We start from the raw sequence: 21,548 nt of genomic DNA, 5'->3' as shown, positions 1-21,548 counted from the left end.
AGCTCTCTGCACTCTCTCTAAGTTTAGTTGTGTTGTAGCCCTTCTGAAGAGTTACTTACCAAACTAGGCAACCATATGTTAAAATTGGCAGAACCACTAAGTTGTACATCCAAAGTACGACACGTGGATTGAGACACCATTTTTTGCCGAACACAGATTTACAGGCGTAGAAGGCTATATTGGCCTTCTTAACTCGATTTTCTATGTGTAGCTTCCAGTGGAGCTTGGGGTCAAGTATTACACCAAGATACCTGACTTCCGATGCGAGTGTAAGACACTGGTTGTTTAGTCTTGGATGCTTAAAAGGCGGAGGCTTGTATTTCCTGGTGAATAGCATCAACTCCGTTTTGTCAAAGTTGACTCTGAGACCGCTGCCCAACTACTGAGTGTAGCCAGTGCTTTACACGCAGAAGGTCTCCATCAGCTTCCACTTAATTTCCCGAAATTTTTTAACCACCCTAGTAACTCAAACTATGCAGACTAAATGCAGTATTTGTAATATATATATATTTATCAAACACAAGCTCTAATTAATATATATGCAGAACCATTATAAAATTATTACGCTCGATCACGCCAATCGCGTTGTCGTACCTTTCTTTATCAATTATAAGCAGCTAATAACAATTTGTACTCAATTAATACAAACTACCCTTGTTTTCATTCTTTTTCGTTTTACAGACCTAACAATGACTCGAAGGCTACAAATATTTATCACTCCAATCAGCGTGCTTGTCATTTGCCTCTGGGTATGCTTGCTTGCGCCCGCACATGCCGCTGAAAAATGGTCACGCCAACTAGAACCTACCTCGCCGGGCGTATCGGATTCTTTCGATTGGGTGCCAGTGGCACAACCTGTGGATAGTTCTACTGCCAAAGATCGTTCGGCAAATGCGCGCGTGCTCACCTACTCCCAGGCTTTCCCACCAAATGGACGTTTCGGTGACCTGCACAAACCACATAATCCACCCGTTTCTCAGCAGCAACCGTTCGATTTTCCTTACCAGTTTCAACGATTCGTTAATCCACCACCACGTCCACAAGTTGGTTCACCTTTCGGCGCGCCACCACTTAAACCTGCTGCTCCTGCAGTGTCACTGCAATCTGGTGAACCGACTTCGCAATCGTTCCTCAAGTTTGAGATGCCCTTCCGCACGGACGGTGGCAATCGTGGTGCTTCGGGTCCACCAAGTTCATTGCAGACAGGCTACCAAATTCAGCACACCTTCGGTGGTGGTGCACAAGCAACACTCTTTAGTTCGCCAGTATATAATGATCAACCTGTTTTCCCGCCAGAATTCCACCCGATACCACAAAAACCACTGCAGCAGTCTTTGCAAAAGCCACTGCCGCAACAGAACTTTATCGAGGATAGCTTCCCGACGAAGAATATTTACCGTGAATCAAAGCCCAATCCAACGCAACAATCTTTGCAAAGCGTCACGCCCCAAGTTTTCCCGGTAGAGCCGCCAGCAGATCAGTTTTTCGATTTGAATAGGCCAGCATCATTCAATTCGCAACTACCATTCCAACAAGCTGATAGTGTACCAACAGCACCCTTCCAGCAGTCGGCTACTGCACCGACAGCACCTGCTTCAGCCCCTACAAGCAATGGTGGCAACCAACAAGATGTGCAGCTGCTTTATGTACCCTACGATACGCTCTATAATCAGCAGAAGCCCGAGTCACAAGCTTTTGAAGTGAACAAGTATAACATCAACGCCGGTCTACCAACTGTCAATCCATTCCAAATCAATCAGTTTTACACGCAAGACTCCCTCGGTCCACTTGATCAGCAGAACTATTTTACAACTAGTACCACTACCACCAGCACAAGCCGTCCCAAGACGACAACTCTCAAGCCAACCACCATTTTCCAGAATTACGCCAACCCGCAACTAACCACGCCACGGCCAAAGCCAAAGGCACATCAGCCGCCGCTCGCTATGTTTTTAGTACGCAACTCAGCGCGTCCCACACAATCGGATGTGGTGTCTGCTTTACGTCATTCCAACACCATCGCCGTTGTTGATGCGCCTACTAAGAAGATACCTGAGATATTCGTGGGACCTGCTGGTATGTCTACGCCAGATGGTTATGTTAAGTTTGATTTGCCTTATTTGTCGCAATTGACACAAACGCGTGAGCTACGTGACATACCCTTCTTCGTAGCGCCACTCAGTTACCGCACACCAAGTGGTTTCAATAAGATTCTCTTGCCCGAACCACATGTTGGCTCAATTGTGATTAATCTTGCAAAGAGCAACAGTATTACACAAGAAGTTATTAGCCAGCCGGCTAAGCCAAGTGTTGTCTACAGCCAAAATGATATCAATCAGTATCAAGCGCCACCACAGCCCACACAGCGTGTGCGTCCACACCGTGTGAAGCAACCATCTACAACAAAGGACTACTATCCAGCAGGTACGCTAAACGAGCATGTGCACAAAAATCGCGATCAATTCGAAGTCACAACACAGCGCGCTACACTGGCGCCTACGCGCGGCAACAAGTTCAACTACTTTTACAATCAAGATGCCATACAGGAAGTCAGCTCACCGAAGGTCACCAAACATGATCGTCCTAAGAAGAAGCGTCCACAGCACGTGCAACAACAACAACCAATTGAGCAACCCACTTTTACACAGACCATCACTAATCCATATGCCCAATTCCAACCAGCACCCAACCAGATATTTAGCGATGATATTTACAAAGTTCAGCCTAATCGTCCTGCACCCAGCACTTCTACTTCGACCAGTACCACGACCACCACAACTAGCACTACTTCAACAACAGCTGCACCAGCTCATGCATTCTTCACATTCAATCCCAATGGGCAAGTTGAGTTCCCGAGCGCACACGGACCCCTCTATTCTTTTGGCACTATTCCAAAAGAACCTGTTGAGGAGCAAGTACCACGCTTCACAACCCGTCCTCCTACCACACCAGAGGAGGAATACCGTATGAAGCAATATTTCCGCCAGCAAGATGCTTTCCGTAATCGTCCACAAATTGTAAATCCCACTAACCCTCCCTTCGAACAAGTGCAATATACGCCTGTGGATTTGGATTATGAACGTAATCAAAACGTACCAACAACGCACAAGACCACATCGACTACCAAACAACGTGTCACTTTCTATTCACCATCTCAACCAGCGGCATCAGCACCGGAAGATACATACAATGTAGTACAACAGCCCGATTTCACGGAGTTGCAGCGGGATAAGGAGATACAAGCCGAATTGAAGCCGCATCGTAAGCAACCTTCAAATCATCGTCCTTTGTACAACCAGAATGAGATTCCCGATAGCACCGTTGAGTATGAACCTAATCCGTACCATGTACCTTCAGAACTGCCACCACTCACACCGAATCTGCCGGGACTTGTAAATAATTTAGAAGAGAACGACAAACAAAATGCCGTGGCGGAACTTGCCACTACTACACCAGCACAGCCTGAGAAAGAGTTGCCTACACGTCCAACAAGACGTCCAATCAATCGTGTACGCAAGCCCGTTGTTTCTAAGGTTACATCTTCAGTGTCCTATTCCGAGACGGAAACCTCTACACGTCGTCCCATACAACGCGTGCGCCGTCCATTTGGCGCGCGCGCAACAGCCAGCACAACTGCCACACCAGATGGTGAAGAAGAAGCCACATCAACAACTCGCCGTCCATCGTCTGCAGCACGCAACCCTCTTATACGTAATCCTAATCGCATACGTTATCAACCCACGCCAGAAGAACGCCAAACGTTACGTACGAAGCAGCGTAAGAAGTACGGTGACTCGGGTAAAGATGAAGATTTGGACTACCAACGCGATGTATTGAAACAAAACTACCCAATTATAAAACCACTGTCATCGCGCACGCCATCTAGTCCTACGGCGATACCCAGCTCTTATACAACAAGCACCGGCGCTGAGGCACCAACTTCAGAGACGCAACAAGTTTACACAGTCACGCCCAGCAACACTGTAGAAACGAATGAACAGACCTTCCCAGCCGGCATGTTAGAGCCAATGCAAATTGCACAGCAGTACAGTCAGTATACAAAGGATAATTTCGGACCAGGATACTTCCCGAACCAGGAAGATTTAGGTCCCACCGAGCCGATCATACGCAATGAGATTAATCCAGTCTTTACTACACTGCCAAGCACTACTACGAGCACCACCAGCACAACAACAACAACAACTGAAGAGCCCCAAGTAACTACAAGACGTTCGCCATTTATACGCAGAAATTATCCACGTTTACGTACCACAACTACAGAAGCGCCTACCACAGCCCCAGCGGAAACGGAGACGAAGACTTCGGTGAGTATTGAGATGAAAGTAGACAATTTAAGATGTAAATAAAATTGTTTGATATTTTTTAAAGCTGCGTCCACGCATACCACCGCGTAAAGTGATTAAGGTACGTTCACGTACACGTCGTCCACAATATTCAGTCTCTTCAACGCCAAGCCCCGAAGAAGAATCCGAAGTCGAAGAGCCCAAGAATAACTTCCGCAAAATAAACCGCTTTAATCATGATTTATATGAAAATGATGTAAGGCTTGTTATAAATAATTCAAAGTTCAATGAACTAAAGGTTTAATTTTGTCTTTTTGAAAGGCTGCACCACCACAAAGACGCCGTCAAAGACCGAGCTTCCAATTGGATGGTCAGGAATCGCAATGGTCGCCAGCCTTAAAATTAGGCAGTAATCATCACTTTAAGCCATCGAACCCCAAAGACCGTGCAAAAGAAAGTGAGCACAAATTCGAAGAGGAACCGGAAATTGTAACGATTGGCCCTGAAAATGACAAGAAGGCGGACAACTTTGAAGTGAATGTTTCCGCTAGTTTCGGTGAAGTGAAGCCGACAGTTAGGGCGCCAAATTTAAAGTAAGTGCATACATTCTTATTATTAGAGTTAGATGATCTTAAGCTAATTATTTCATAAATATACATCCCTTCAGGCCAGAAAAATCCTTTGCTGAACTTTTGGAAGAAGTCATGGGCAAGGCACCCGAGGAGAAACCACTCGAATCAGTCGAAGAGACCAGCACACGTAGCACAGATGACACATTCTTCGAATCGCAAAAGACTACAATATTTAATCGCATCAATAGACGCAACAAATTCAAGAAACTCCGATTGCCGTCAACCCCAAACAGCGAGAGCTTTGAAACAGCTGAGTCCCAAAACCTTGGTTCCCAGCTCTACAACTCGCTATACGGAAAGGAAAAGTCCACCATTGAAATAGTTAATGAACTTAAAACGACCACACCACTCACCCCCGCATCAATTGGAAAAATCACAGGAACTACACTAACAACAACTGCTAGTCCGCTAAGCACAATGTACACCGATGAGCCGACAACACCCGAACAATTGGAAGTCACCTCCTATGCAACAACACTAGCAATGGATGAGGCTGTTGAGAAGACCACAAACGCACCAGTGGAAAATGAGGCCGAAAGTGTCACAGCAGAGAGCGCTACACGACGCATGGACGACGCTGTAGATGATCTGGAATCACAACCAAGCATATTCTCTGAAGTCAAGAGACAACTTCATGATTTATTCGCTATCGAGGAATCAGAGGATCATGCGGTGACTGCAGCGCTGGCTGCGGTCGGCAAGAGACGACAAGAGTACATGAATATCAAGCGAACGAAGCCGGATACGACTACGCAAGCGATGAATGCTGCAGCTGATGTGACATCAACTACAGAGTCAACGATTTCAGCGACAACTGAGGAAACCGCCGCTAAGAAGCCATTGCAAAAGAGTTTAATGGATCAAGTCGTATATGCGACTTCCACATCAACGAAAGTGACATCCGAAACGGAGATTTGCTACCGCGGACGTTGTATACGTTCCGAAGATTTGCCAGCGAACCATAAATTGCATTAACTAGTTGAGAAGTACATACTGAGTAATAAGCAAGCGTAAGGGTTTACATACCATATACATACGTGTATGCGTGTATGCGTCTATGTGCATATTGGAATTTGCAGCACAACGAAGTTAAAGAAAGTGACTTGCGTGCAAGTATTCGTACATTTGTGTATGTGTATAAGCGTCTACACGAGAACATAGTTCGTATTCAGAGAGAAGATTGTGATAACATGAAGAAAATGGAGACGAAGAAAGAAAATAATTTCAATAAACTACACAATCTGTTTTTAAAATAAAATATTTTTTTTATAAAACAATTGATTATTAGAACTTCACCGTTTAGTTTACTTACAATCTTATATATGTATATGTGTATGTAATTTTTTAGCAAATAGTATTTTTTTTTTTTAATTTTTCGTCTCTTCCATTGCACGCTGTCTATATGTAATATTTGACTTTATTGTAATTAATTAGTTTGTAATTTAAGTTTACGAAAATCTAGTTTAGTTTTAGAGAAAAATAATAACACAAAAACCTGTGACGCGTCCAGTATGTTTTTGTTTCAGTTACTTTAATTATTATATAAATTTTTAATATAAAAAAAAATGTATTTTACCGGAAGATGTAATTGCACATTTTTTCTCTAATAATTAAAAATCTAACGAAACGATTTATATATAAAATGTATTTCTAATAACCCGCACAAGCAAGTAAAAAAAGAGTTATGCTGCATTGTTATTGTACTTAAACATAAAAATTGTAGTATGTGGTAATTAAGCGCGAATTAAGTAGTTATAAGACTGTAATATACACATTTAGAAATCCAATAAACTTAATATACTACATACATAAACAAGCACACCTATCAAATTAATTAATTATCAAAGCGGCCACCGTAGTCGAGTGGGTTGGTGCGTGACTATCATTCAGAAGACGTAGGTTGGAATCTCGGTGAAACACCAAAAATTAACTTTTTTTCTAATAGCGGTCGCCCCTCGGCAGGCAATGGCAAACCTCCGAGTGTATTTCTGCCATGAAAAAGCTCCTCATAAAAATATCTGCCGTTCGGAATCGGCTTGAAACTGTATGTCCCTCCATTTGTGGAACAACATCAAGACGCACGCCACAAATAGCAGGAGGAAGAGCTCAGCCAAACACCCAAAACGGGTGTACGCCCCAATTATATACAGCCCTGGTCATATAAATAGCACATTTAAACTTTGAAAGCAAAGAGTTGAATATGTGTTTAAATAATTATTTTTTATTGGGAAACAAGCAACAAAGAAAATAAAAAGCTTATTTACTTCCACTTTAAAACAAAAAAATGGTCAAAAAGAATTTCAGTTCTGATTTAATTTACGAGAACGTTGATAATTCACGAAACCTTCTGGACACATAAATAGCATATCCTAAAAAATTCCAAATAAAAGCAAAAATAGTGAATAAATCAGATAGTTAAGTAATACGCGTAATATTGTTTTACCAGATTAGTATTTTGTATGTACTATATCCGCCGTCGCACCAAGCTTTCTAAAAACGTGTGGCTTCTTTCTTTTAGAATCGGGTACCAAGCCTCCTCAACTACGGCCCACAAATCACTAACATTTTTAAAATTTTTGTTAGCCATTTTGACCTTCACGTCATTCCACAAATTTTCTATTGGATTGAGATCGGGGCTCTGCGCCGACCAATCCAGTACATTAATTTTTTCTTTTCTGAGCCATTGCTTCACCGTCTTTGCTTTGGATCATTGCCCTGCATAAATGTTCAATGTAATGGCATAAACTCAAACACAAATGGCTCCATTTTATTCTGGAGTATATCCAGATACTGGAGTCTATCCATTTTACCAACCACGCGAGCAATCGGCCCAATACCATGCCAGGAAAAACCTCCCCAAATCATGATGCTTCCGCCGCCGTGTTTAATCGTATTTTTTGTGAACCTAGGATTTAGCGCTTGATTTTTTGGACGACGTACAATAATTTACCCATCTGGTCCCATCTTATTTATTTTGGTTTCGTCGGTCAAAAGTACGTTTTTCCAAAACTGAATAGATTGGTCGTAGAGGGCTTTTGTAAAGGCAAGTCGGTGTTTGGTATGTCTTTTTGAGAGGAGTGGTTTTTTTCTGCTTATGCGGCCAAACAGCTAGACACTTGTAGACCAGATTCTTGGTTCATTTCAAGCATTATTTGCCGTGCCGACTTAAAAGGATCTGCTTTGCCTTTGTGTAAGTTTTTCACGGCTTTGGTTTTCTTTCCGCTTTTTTGCTTAGTTAGGATGAATCTTTCTTAACGAAATTAAGATCACTATAAACCAGTTTCCGAGAGCACATCATCATTTAGGCTATTTCTACATAGCTTTTTCCGTTTTGACTCATACGGTATATAAGAGCTGTTTTCTCCGGCGGGCAATGTTTTCCACGTCCCATTTTTAGTAACTACTTTAAAATTTTATTTAAGAAACAAAAACGTATACTAAAAATCGCTGAAACGATATCAAAGTTTTACTCTCCGCTGACAAGTTAAAAAATGCTATTTTTGTGTTCACTTCAAAACAGCAATAAACATAAATAAAATAGAATGCAAAAAATTTCATCGATAAAAACGGTAAATTCCTCGTATAAATGTAAGCTTAATAACGGTAATAAATGTAAACAAACAAATTCATTCGTACTAAAAACTTAACTTAACATATAAGGTTCACATTTGTGCTATTTATCTGTCCATGGCTGTATATCAAATTAATTTGAGAAAGGAATTGAGCGTGGAAACTTTGTTATTCACTATCACAAAGTTTTATGGTAACCCTGCCTGCCAAACTTTATGTAAGAAGGTAAATATATAGTTTGGCACAAGGCGAATTTATTACAGGTGACAGCAAACACATATAAGTAAAACCCTACATGTATTTGTTGTTGCGTTTGGTGCAAGCATCATGTCAAAATCAGTAAGCAAATGTAAACATACGAATGTAAACATACCAATACATACAAACAAAGCATATCATTTTGACGTAAGCCATACCTACGGCGAAAAATTCAGCTGGGTGAATGCTGTCACCTTATTAAATCCACCTTGGTTTGGCAGCATAAGCAAATTGCTTTAGGAGCAAAAATTTATTATCGGCCTTTAAAATAATGCCCCGTTAACTATGCACAACTTCAGCATGTGGCTTATACCACCCATAACATCTACATATATACTGCCTTGATCAGTTTTCTTGAGGCAAGGCGAATTGACTACCTTAGGTGGCGCCTTGGTAATACAGTTACTTTATTTTTCGCTTCGCGATTTGGACAAGACTGACGTCAGTTCCCTTCCCAATACAAACAAGCGAACAAAACAAACAAAAAGAGGATAAAATACATGTTTGTGAAAATTCAGTGAAAGGTTTGATAATATTGGGATTTGTGAGATTTAAACTAAGCAAACTAATGAAAACGAACTGCCGTGCGTTAAATTATGAAAGCACAAATTAATATAAAACCTTCAAATGCAGTTTTTTGCCTACTCTTCTTTTTTAAAATACACACAAAAAATTTCGAAGACAGACTCAATAATGACAGCAACATTGCGTCTCTGTTATATTACCTTTTTAATGGAAGATTGTCAAAAATAATAGAATACACGAAAGGTGGATTTATGACAAAAGTTCAGCTGATTTTTTCGACATACTATAGATATGAATAATCATAAATCATTTGTTTTGGGTACATTCGCTTGTGAACTTTGCTATTTACATTGACAGTTTATAGCCACATTTAACGGAAACCGCATCACAACAGCTTGACTCTGGCGTCAAGATAGTGTAAAGATTGGTTTTGTAGCTAAGAAGTGACACCAAAATGAAAGAATATATAGAAGAGAGCAGGCAAGCAATGTCGAAAATTTTGATATCACACCTTTGTTCACTAGCTCTCTGGTAGCTATGCGAGCATCAGTTTTTATTGTTATAAATTGGTGTTAATTGACCTTCCAATTTAGAGATAATCCTTTGTTCAAGTACTTGTATGAAATCCTCATGCAAATAGGAGAAAATATTATCTGAATGAAAGTAGAAGTGGATATTCCCTTGCCAAGGACTTTGGCAAATGTGTTCGAGAGAGTGATCGACTATCACATTCAAGATCACGCTGAAACCGTTTCTTCGTGTGCTATTTCGAAAAAAAACCCCTGGTACCCTAGTACAATAGACGGGAACTTAGAAAGCCATAGGGACCCCACACCATTCAATTTACAAACTCGTAGCTGTGCTTACTGGCCATTGTTCGTTCGGCTCACACGTAGAAAAGCTAAGTTTACCATTTAACCCATATTGCAAAAGCTTTAGGAACCTTTCGGAGAAGGATAATGTTGTGGGCTTTCTCTGTAAACGTTCAGGTTTGGCAGCTAGACGATTAAGGTCACTGGGTGCTCCTTTCTTCGACAGCCTGGGGCAGTGGTCCTTCCTAAATCCCATCAACCTTCTTCATTACATCAACAGCTCTGGCTGGCTGTGGATATCCGCATTTTGGAGGTCTCATAATGGTATCAAAATAACGCTTTAGTGCCACTTGGGGAGTGCCAAAGTGGTACTTCAACCATTTCACCTACCTGCCTATTTCCTTGCTTAACTGCATTTACATATATCATTGGGTTTTATTTATTACGGATGTTATCACCTGTAATCCTCAACATCTCGACACTCAAATTTGTCTGCTGATTCTATAGGCAACACCGTAATCGATTAGAGGTAACAAGCTATAATGTATACGACATACAAAGCGAATTGAATACTTAAGGTGGCGTCTTCCCAAAACAGTTATGTATTTTTTTTGCCGATTTTGACGAATCTAACGTTATTTATTCATGGAGGCTGACGGCAAAGCGAATTCGGAAGGTGTAATCTTGTATTCTGTCGTTCTTGGTAGTCATCGCCTAAGAATAAACTGCTAACTATCCACCGTATTTTTGCGTAGAACTTCTTTTCGCGTGGGCGGCCTTCGGCTGCGCTTCAAAAAAATAATCCTCATCAGTCCGACTCCGGCTACGCAATCCACCGTATTTTTGCGTATAACTCCTTTTCGCGTGGGCGGCCTTCGGCCGCGCTTCAAAAAAATAACCCTCATCAGTCCAACTCCGGCTACGCAATCCACCGTATTTTTGCGTAGAACTCCTTTTCGCGCGTAGAACTCCTACTTACTAATTTCCTCATCAGTGTTCTTGCTGTTATTTTTTATTTAGTTTTTGCACTTTCGAAATGAACAAATAAATGTTATGTTAGGTTAGGTTTAATGGCTGCCTTTGCATGGGGCTCACTTGGACAAATATTCAAAATTCGTCCGTTGTGATACCATACAGCGGAAGGGATAAAGGGAGGAAAGAAAGAGCCTTAGGATTAGGGGGATGATGACAATGCACTTACGACGACGCCGACGGTTGCTGACTTACGTTCGTAATTAGCCGCATCAACCCACTAATGAACTTCACCAGATGTATGATATTTAAACCCGCTATATCCGCAGGTGCAGCGAAAAAGTGAGACCCCGGGTGACCAAATCTTTGCCAGACGCGAGGAGGGGAGCTGAGAAGGTGTTCAGACGATTCCCCTTCGTCCACAAATAAATGTCAATATATTTAAATATCAGTTGTTAACGGATATGGCATCAATAAGAGATGACAGCGAATTTCGTTACGTTTAAGGGGTTACATGGGTTTCGTTGGTTCAAAAAATCGATTTATTTTTTTTTATTATCCTAAATTTTCAAGTAGATCCGAATAATAAATTCGGAGATACAGCCTTTGGAAAGTGTGCGCTCCAAGCCACTTTTATTGTTATTCAAAACTTTAAACGCGTTTTTCTCGGAACTGTGTTTTCAAAGTCGGTTGTCAAATGTTCTCGAAAACTACTCAACCGATCTTGATGAAATTTTACACAGGTGTTTGAAATACAATTTACTCGTGCTTGAACGAAAGATTTTTTTTTTTTTTTTTCAATTACAACTATTTAAAAAAAAACAAAATGTCAAGCAAATTTGACCGAAATTTTCATTTTTTTGCAAAAATGTCTGTCGAAATTCCAATTTTTACTTTTTTTTCTTTCCTTCGTTCAAGCACAAGTTTATGGTCTTAACTAAAGAACTTATTTTTGTTTTTTCATTTTTGATGAGTCTGTCAGGAGTTATGCTGACAACGCGTACACACCTTTTTTCGAGGGGTCACCGGAAATGACGTCACAATGGAGGAGTTTAAATTTTTTTTTTTTTGAAAATTCCAGAAATTATTCTCTAAATATGTATCTATAAGACAGAAAAAAGTTTGAATTAAATAAATAATTTTTACATAGAAAAAAAAAATACTGAAAATAGGCCTTTTTTTATCCGACGAAACCCATGTAACCCCTTAAGTTAAGGTTACGTGTGATGCCATCTAATAAAAAGTAAAACTGGCGCAATTGTTACAGTTCGAACACCCTCATAGCTACATTTACATTTAAACACGCGCGTTTTCGACAGTTTTCTGGATCCCAAGACGTTGGCTGCAACTGAAATTTGAAAACGTTTCCGAGAGTTGCGCGAGAGATTTCACTAAAAATTGTTTCACAACACATTGCTTGTAATGTTAGCTACTAATTTTCACGACGCCACTAAAAAAGTTGCTAGAGTTAACAGCCAAAACGCCGTTGCTCTTGTCGCGGCATAAAATAAATTTGATAATTTAACAATTAATTCAAGAACAAAAAAATAACACCAAACTTTGCGCACAAACAATTAATTATTTTTGTAAAAATCATATTTTAAATTATCAAGTAATTATATTTTTTTAATATTCGAAATCTTCGTTAATTCAATAGTTGATTACTTGAATAAGTGATTACTAACCAATAAGGGTATCAGTTACTGGAGCAATTAGGATTATATTCCACCTGGGTTATCTTTTATATATGTATAACTTTTATTTATTATTAAAGACACTTTATTACATTGACATAAAATAATATTTAGTTCTTTATACTTATTTATTTACGTTTTTACATAAATATTTATACAAATAATAAATCGAGTTGAAATTATCTATATTAAAAAGGAATGAAGACAATACTTCAGATACAAATAATTATGTATACATATGTACATATATAATTTGAAATATTGGTTTTAGTCTCCCTCATTTATTTAAAGACACTCATAACTCCAAAATGTGTTTTATGGATTTCACAGGACGACAAAATATGACTGACCTTCTGAACCGAGCACTAAATAAACTACGCTTTTACACAAAATTTTGAACTGCTACATCTGAATGTGACCTTAAAATGAAATTTCGAGAAATCAATGAAATGTATTTATTTTTTAAAAGTTGCAAATCTGGGCTTATTCACAACCGTGGCGTTGCCAATTATTTACAGTATCACGTTCAATGTGAACTTCTGGCAGCTTCGGCAAAAGAATAGTGTTCTAACTGTCAAAATTAGGTTATTGTTGTGCGCTACTTTTAAATCGGCGTAATAAAAATTTTATTTGCACAATTACTTTATTCTTTTTTTGGTGTTACTCAATAGTAAATTACATTGAATATCGAAATTATCAATGAAAGTATTTATAGACAACTTAACTGCAAAGTGCCGAACATCAGAAAGTAACAGCTTCGCAACAGGATTGCAAAATTACGCCGAGCCAGCCCAGTATTTTAAGGTACAAATCCTTTTTGTTGCGTTAAAATCTTTTTTTATCTGTGAGATATAAAATATTCGAAATTTAGGAGATTATTCTCTTAATCTAATGCTACTCAATTATCGTGGATAATAAATCAAAGGCTAAAAAAAAAAACAACACAGGAAACGTCAAAAACATTCGAAAAAGTGTAATCTGGTTCTTGACTTAAAATTTGTGTCGACCCGTGTCAATTTTCAATAAATTAGTTAGTTCAAAAGAAAATGTTTGCCAGACTTCGAAAAAATTGTATTGGTATTCCTTTATCAATAACTTGCAGCGATTTTTTTGTCATGTATAATTTACATTTATACGCTTAATTACATTTCGAGCTTAAAATTAAATGAAAATATTTCTATACAATATAATTGTAATTAAATTTAAAAAATTTGTGTATGTATATTTTTGTCTCGTATATATGCACCTAAGATGTTTAAATTGTTTTTTTTTATCGTAATTGTATGTCATGTTTGTTTTTGTTGTTGTAGCAGCATAAACATTCCCCATATTTACATACGGGGACTGCTGCTGGAGTGACAGTTCTTGGCCGGACATAAATCCCGATCGTTTCGGTAACGTAGTACCGACTGTCGTGGAAACGGTGTCATGTTGGTCGCAGATAGCAGTTTACAAACTCTCATGAATGTATTTACATATACAATATAGATTTTGAAGTATGTAGTAATTTACCTACAATAATTAAAAGAAAAACCAACTTGTATCACAACATTCTGAAATGCATAGCCAGAAACATATTTGTGCAAATCACAAAAATAAAATAATGCCCTTGAATTCATAGCCTTATGGTGCAGCGTTACGATTTAGCGGCGCATTTTCGTCGTCGGTTAGATCTTGTGTATCGTCGGTTCTATTATCTGCGCTCTCAACGTTGTTTGTGCGTGTTTCTGGAAAATTCCACTTCTGTGGGCTCGTACGTCCAAAGATAAGGAAGAGCAGATTGCCAGCAAAGTAGAAGAATGCGCTCACATAGAACACAATACGCCATTGTGCGGGATTTTTCTAAAAAAAAAAAACAAAAAAAAAAATAAATATACTTTTTATGCACACATACAAATTTACCCTTAACATTTTATGCTACTGACCTCATCCGTTACAATCAATCCAACTGTGAGCGGTGCTATTATGCTCATCACATTCGCCACACAATTCGTAATGCCCATCATTGTACCGGCAAAATTTGGCGCCAGGTCTATGTGATTTACCTGCGAACCCAAATAGGCGGCCGCATTCGCACCGACTGCAATGGTTAGCAGTGTTACAGCCAATTTAAAGCTACCACCCGCATTGATGTAGCCCAAGCCCATCAACGCCGCCATTGGCACCCACTGGCCGATGGTGTTGAAGAGTTTACGTGATACCCATAGAGGCATTGTAAAGTGCGCATTTAGTATATCTGCCAAGAAGATAAAACCATACGACAATAGGCACATTGCAAAGTATGGCAGCGCCGATAGCGGTCCATTGCTACGTATATCCACACCAAGTATATTCTTCATATAAGTCGGTATTTCGGTGAGTAAAGTCCAGAAACCCCAATTATTTGATGAATGCACGAAAATTAATGTGAGGAATGGTGGTGAAGTGAATATAGCCGCCCAGGGTACTTTGTGTGCTTGCGTTTGTGCGCCACCGGTAGTGCGGCCAGCATCCGAGGGTCTACGTACTTGTCCAGACGATTCAATATAACGCAGCTCTGCTACGCTAATCGATGGGTGTTCAGCCGGTGTGCTCGAGCTACAGTAGTACCAAACGAATGACCATAAAATGCCAACGATACCGGACAAATAAAATATGCTGGGCCAACCAAGCCAAGAAGAGGCTATGTAACCACTGACGAAAAGCATTACCACCGTACCGAATTGTGAGCCTGAATAGCAATAGCTGACGAGGCGACCGCGCTCCTCGGCTGGTGCCCATTTCGAGAGGAATGTGTGAGTCGATGGGAAGATCATACCCTGCGATAAACCCTGAGCGGCGCGCAATGCTAACACCAAAGGCCAGTCGCCTACGTGGGCACAAAATGGTGTTAAAATAGCGAGACATGAGCAAATTAGGACACCAAAGAGGAACGTATATTTTGCACCATAGTGATGAGCGAGGTAGCCGCCGGGTACTTGTGTCACCACATAGCCCCAAAAGAAGCTGCTGAGCAGATACGATTTAATGCTTTCATCCCAATCGAATTCCTGCAAGTAGCAATTAGCAAGAAAAGAGATAAGAATTACTGGTTTTCGCTATTATATATGTAAGTATAGTAGTTTATCAGAATCGACATTATTGTTTAAAAGCTGTTCTGAAAAACGTACATTCATTCATATATGTATGTATATTAGGAGTATTTGTATTAATCCAGCTGAACAAATGTTTATATCATTTGTTTTTTATAAAAAATAAAAAAAAATAATATATTTATATAAAAATTTACAAACATACTCATAATCATATAATCGATTTTATATTATATTATATACATGTGTACATATATATGTATACAGTATTGAGCAAAACCTAACCAATTTTCCCCATCATTGTATATTAGTAATCCACATCTTTGAAGAATTTTTTATAAATTTAATGAATAAAATTTCCTTAATTGCAATTTCATTATTAATTATGTGTAGGTCCAAGTCATTGCTTTCAGAAACTTTTAAGGGGAGGTTGGATTCGTAGAATGTTTCTAAGCATTATCCATATTGTAATCTTGAAAGGATTTGAATTAGCATTTTTTAAGTACCAAAACAAAGTTAAGGTTACTCCGGTTACTGTTGTACTAGCTTAGCAAACCCTGTCTGTTGTTGTTGTCAGTGTAGGCTATATCACCGGTCGTCCTCGTCTGGCTCATCTGAAGGTAGGCCCAGGAAACATGCTGTTGGGTTGGGTCCAGAGGGAGAGGGGTGTTAGATGAGTAGGTTTGAAGGGGCATGAAAAAAGGTGGGTGCCTTCACATGCCGGATATATGTTTGGTATATCGCCTCAGTCGGTTTGCTCACTAATCACCGCCGACGATGTCATCAAACAGTAAATCTAAGAATCGTGCTGATTTTAAAGAGTTCTTTACATAAAATTTTATTGCACTGCTAAACAACAACAACAGCATTATCATTCTTACATCAGCCGGTTCTGTATTGTCGAAACGACGCGGACCTATCACTCCCCATTTACCTATCACTGCCCAAGCACGGTCACGGCAACAAAATTCTCTAAAAATTAAAACTTACATTTACAATTCCCAGACATGAGTCTTTTGTTGTATAAATATGTTACAGAGATATTATATATTACATTTGCTCTATCACTCAGCAGAAAAATGTGCTTAGGTTTGTCACGATACTGTATATTTAGGTTTCCTAGCGAGAATATCTTTATCTTTTTTATGTACATACATACATGTATAATATTATTTTTTTATCAACGAAACGAAATGTGCCCAGCAGCAAACACATCACTTACATACATATTTGCCAAACTGCAAGTGCTTATAAAAAACATAAACGTTTGGCACTCATGATAATTATAGCTAGACATCCATGACGCATATTATGAACAAAGGAAGGGATACACTAATTGATATCTAGACGCTACTTTTATTTCAGAAATTTAATATACATACATATGTACATATGTATGTATGTAGAACACAATTAGCGCACCCACCTGATGGTAAACCAATGCCACATGCATACATATGTACAAAAGCAAAAAATTAGAAAAATTGGAAAAAATTAAAAAGTACTGACCTCAAAGGCAGGGTTTGTAGAATTCCTATCTGTCATGGCCACAATAGCCACCGAAAGGTTTACACGCAGAGCATAAGCCACGGCCAGACCGCAAAAGGCAAGGAAGCATTGAAGATGACGTACACCAAAACGTGGGCCTAGCCGTCGGAAGATGTTGAAGAATGAAATATTAATGTAATACATTTTCACACTGACATATTAATGGAACTTACCTTGTCTCGCCGCATCAATTGGTTGGTAGCCACCATTGAAGCAATCACAGCAGAAAACCATTTTACCAGCGTTTCAAATCAGCTTAAACGCAATGCATGCACCTAACGCCCACCTGCTGCTGGAAACCGAGAAATTAGTACTTGAATTAAGCTATCTTTAGGAAGTTCACGCGTCGTATGGTATGACGTTTTTTCTTTAATATTTTTCTAGCACAAGCTGAATCTCCATTCGTCCGGTAAGCTAGTGACGCGTTTTCACTTATTCACACACAAATACAGCTTTTCATCATTCACTGTTCTTTCCACCACTTTACCAAATATAAATTTTTGTATACGTTTCAAAATACGTCAACAAAGAACGAGCGATAATAACACAATGAAAATTTAAAAGATAAAACATAGTGAGATAAAGTAAAAGTAAATGGGCGAAATAAAGAAAAGGGTTGTTTCTTTACTTTTCTAGCTGATATCAAGACTTCTTGTATTTAGATGTGTAGTAGCAGTAGAACAACTGATTTCACTTTTTCCTATAATTATAGTATGTCCCCAGAGGAAAAAGAACTGGAAGTTTAAGAGTCGCTCAGGCTCTCGCACATTGTTTAGCTAGATTTTTAGAAAAGATGCAACTCATACCCCCATAATTCGCGCACAACCTTCCCAATTATAATTAGAAATGCCGCGTGTCAAACTGAAAAAGCAACAGTACTAAAAATAGCTCCAAATGCAGTTTTTGCTTTTCTTGTCGATGACGCCATGGTAATAAAATCTGTGTGCATTCTTTTTCTTTGCATATTTGCAGCACTGACGTCGCAATAAATAGGGAAGGCGCAATCTTGTATTCTATCTCTCTTCCTCATATTGCTTGCACAACTATGTGTAAAGAAACAGACCTTGAGTAATCGTATCAACAGCTGATAAGAACCTCCAAAGTAGCGTTGCCATGTGTGGTTGAAAAACTATTGATATGTTATCGATAACTCGATACTACAGTTAATTCAGTATGTAATATTTGTAAGGCACACTTTCTCCATTTAATGAATGAGTGACAGTTTTTTAACTGTATTTTGAGCTTTCTAAACTGGCACTTTATTATCGTAAAATTTAATAAGCTACCAAAAATCTACAAATTCTAATTAAAGATTGGAAACTTAAACATTCTTAAATAACTTTTATAGGTTTGGTGAGGGAATGAACTAGTTATACCTATACTCTTGTAAAAAAACACAAAAAAAGGAAAATAGTCAAGGTGATATGATATTTAGTGTGCCTTCTGCATTCTAAGTGGTTAATGTTATTCATAATTGATCTCGAAATTCAAAAGTTATAAAATATATAACTAAATTTTCTTGCTTTAAAATACGTTCACATATGCATTAATCACCTATAAATCCACCAAACTAATCTACCCGCTCACATATGGCAGATTACCTGCAAAATCTACAATCAGCTGTCAATACTGTTTTGAAAAGTTTTTCTTCATAGAAATCATTTTGGTGGAATATTTTGGTTTTTTTTTTTTGTTTCTTCGGTTTCTTTAATTATTACTAACGATATGAAGAAAATACAGGGAGAAGGAATAGCTAATTTAATTCCGCAATTCGCTGCTAATAATAAACAGTTCGAGGAAATTCGTATGTGACGTTTACTGAGGTTGCAAAAAATGATGGCAGCAATGCGCATGGGATATTCTATATACATTTTATAATAAGTAATAAGAGCATAAAACGTGTATGGACACACGCTTTTTCTGTAAAATGAATCCATAATTAATAATATTTAACACAAATTTTATTAGAAGTATGTTTGTAGACCTGTTTTCTTTGCCGGCATCCATTTCATTTAGTTTTTATTTTGATGTTTTTTCTTACATTCGTAATAATAGTTATCGATAACACAGAAAACACAGGGTTGCATTTCAAAAAGTATCGTTATTATCTAGGATTATTTTATAATCTCAGATTTTGGGAGAGAAATTTTGTGTGGGAAATCGCGCTTTTTAATTACGGATTTTGAGTTAAGTAGATCATCTACTTATATATATGTGAACGTATTATTAGCTTGTTATTTTATTTTTTATCTTTTAGTAATTTGAAAGTGTAACTGTTTGACTACGTGAACATCCCAAACTGTACAATCCTAGTGGCTCTAAAACTATTTATACCTAAAATTGATTTCTTGGATTTAGTCCAGCGACGTAAGTGGCAAACTTTAAATTTCATAAGAACTGAAGTATATTCCACAATTTTAAACACGTAACTAGCGCATGTTTCTTCAATTAAGCATGCATGACAACTCCCGATATAACACTTAAAAACTAACACGTTGTCAAAATGTGCAGTATTTTATAACTTTTTGCGGGAATACCACCCCACCTAAAAATAGAAATAAAGGAATTTGTTGATGTATTTTCGTGATTATTCTTGGATCCCTATTTTTTGACAGGCACCCTTGGTATAAGTTTGACAGGCAGTCAAGTGTGTGTTGGTCTGAGTGCTTAGACTTTTTGCTTGAGCGTATTAGCGGGGTCGCAATGCCAAATTATAATTTTTATGGTAACATTAGAAACAATAGAAACCAACACAAAAAAATAAGTAAATAAAAAAATTACAAATATCTTTAACTTGTAGAATTTACAATAACAAATATTTGTAATACATGTATATTTCAGCTAAAATAATGTTTTTTATTGAGAAATATCTGAATTTTTACCCAATTTTTTAGAATCTTTGGTACGATTTTATATAAAATTTAATCTCTTTTATGATTTGTTTGGCAACCAGCTGAGAGTGTTTTTACTAATGCAAAGGTACTGGCGGAAGAAAATTTATATATTTTCAAATTTGAATGAAAATCAAAATATATTTTTAAATTTGAATGTATATTTTCTTTTTTAAAAGCTAAAAAATCCTTCTTACCATCTGCAAATAGCTATAAACGTGTAAGGGTTAAATAAAACGCGTAAAACATATCAAATATTTTAACTTAAATTTGTTTATTGTTGATATTACCTAATATTTTCTATTAAATGGTTGTAAATTTTAAATAGCGTATTTATTAAAAAATTTGTTACGATTTTTTCGGATGAGAAGTAATTAATTATGTACAATAATTAATGCTATCTCAGTTTTCGCGGTGCTCATCTTCCTAAGTTTTTGCTATGCTCTCTACCAAAAATAGAGATCTCGCAATTCTTACAGCAGATAAATAAGAAAGTTCATATCACGCTATGTAGGTGGCGCAAAAATACTCATCCAGTTTTGTTTTTGAATAACTACAGGTCCCGGCATTCGAAGTGTAACCGACTTCAGACCGCTCGCGCAGCTGTTGCACGGTTAGTTGGCTAAATGACAGTGCAGAGTATTGTTTACCGAGAGTAAACGCGAAAAAAGAAAATCAGTAATGGATTTCAAACGTAATAGTATGATCGCATTATATTTGGCTGGAAAATCACAACCAGCGATTGTTCGTGTGCTCGAGCACCTTAAAGTAAATAAAGTTTTTGTTTGTCGCACCATTACCCGTTACAATGATAGGTACTAGTAGCATCGCAAAACGTCATGGTGGTGGTCATCAAAAGACTGCAACGTCACGTGAAATAGTTCAAAAAGTGAAAAAGCGACTTGAGCGAAATCCGCGACGAAGTTTCAATCAAATGGCGAAACAACTGAAAATATCTGACCGTAGCATCCGCCGCATACTAAAAAATTATCTCAAAATCAAGCCTTACAACATCCTAAGTGAGATCCATGATCTCACACCAAAGCAGCATCAAGTGAGACTTGAGCGAGCGTAGGAGTTGCTTCGCTTGGCCGAAAGCGGTAAATTTTCGAACATTCTGTTTTCTGACGAGACAATTTTTCAAATTGAGCAATTCGTGAACTCTCAAAACCATAGGGCTTATTTGGCCGACCATTTATACGAGAATTTGAGTCATCGATTGGTCACCAGGAGACAGCACTAGCCACAGGTAATGGCTTGGACCGCTGTAA

The 21,548-nt window shown here is 38.2% G+C and overlaps 2 protein-coding genes across 4 annotated transcripts in view; one reads left to right on the top strand and one right to left on the bottom strand.

The window, feature by feature from the left end:
- The window catches only part of LOC128867597 (mucin-2), a 76,833-nt gene extending 70,084 nt beyond the window's left edge, over positions 1 to 6,749 (top strand). Inside the window, exons 4-7 of the mRNA XM_054108982.1 lie at positions 682 to 4,325; positions 4,390 to 4,560; positions 4,626 to 4,897; positions 4,972 to 6,749. Coding sequence (XP_053964957.1) covers positions 690 to 4,325; positions 4,390 to 4,560; positions 4,626 to 4,897; positions 4,972 to 5,911 — 5,019 coding nt within the window. The 5' untranslated portion in view covers positions 682 to 689 and the 3' untranslated portion in view covers positions 5,912 to 6,749. The remainder of the gene's footprint in view (positions 1 to 681; positions 4,326 to 4,389; positions 4,561 to 4,625; positions 4,898 to 4,971) is intronic.
- Positions 6,750 to 12,847: 6,098 nt separating this feature from the next.
- LOC128866726 (putative inorganic phosphate cotransporter) lies at positions 12,848 to 18,143 on the bottom strand. Of its 3 annotated transcripts, none has more exons than XM_054107674.1 (5): positions 18,015 to 18,143; positions 17,560 to 17,675; positions 17,348 to 17,484; positions 14,693 to 15,796; positions 12,848 to 14,609 (listed from the first exon to the last, which is right to left on the bottom strand). In XM_054107674.1, the coding sequence occupies exons 2-5, from the start codon at positions 17,618 to 17,620 to the stop codon at positions 14,391 to 14,393; spliced, it is 1,521 nt and encodes a 506-aa protein (XP_053963649.1). In that variant the 5' UTR covers positions 17,621 to 17,675; positions 18,015 to 18,143; the 3' UTR covers positions 12,848 to 14,390. The 3 variants fall into 3 exon arrangements, with proteins under 3 accessions (XP_053963649.1, XP_053963648.1, XP_053963647.1); XM_054107673.1 differs by lacking the exon at positions 18,015 to 18,143 and adding an exon at positions 17,874 to 17,985; XM_054107672.1 differs by lacking the exon at positions 18,015 to 18,143 and having other exon boundaries at positions 17,560 to 17,988.
- Positions 18,144 to 21,548: the final 3,405 nt, after the last annotated feature.

This window comes from Anastrepha ludens, chromosome 6 (assembly GCF_028408465.1).
Source record: "Anastrepha ludens isolate Willacy chromosome 6, idAnaLude1.1, whole genome shotgun sequence".
In the NCBI taxonomy this organism is placed as follows: domain Eukaryota; kingdom Metazoa; phylum Arthropoda; class Insecta; order Diptera; family Tephritidae; genus Anastrepha; species Anastrepha ludens.
This window is presented reverse-complemented; position numbering and strand designations above follow the sequence as displayed.

Bases quoted from the DNA above. Each gene is read 5' to 3' on its own strand.
- LOC128866726 (XM_054107674.1), bottom strand. From the start codon at position 17,620: ATGGTTTTCTGCTGTGATTGCTTCAATGGTGGCTACCAACCAATTGAT. The intron at 17,485-17,559 runs GTAAGTTCCATT...TCCGACGGCTAG, and splicing joins AATTGATGCGGCGAGACAAG to GCCCACGTTTTGGTGTACGT. The intron at 15,797-17,347 runs GTCAGTACTTTT...TGCTACTTGCAG, and splicing joins CTACAAACCCTGCCTTTGAG to GAATTCGATTGGGATGAAAG.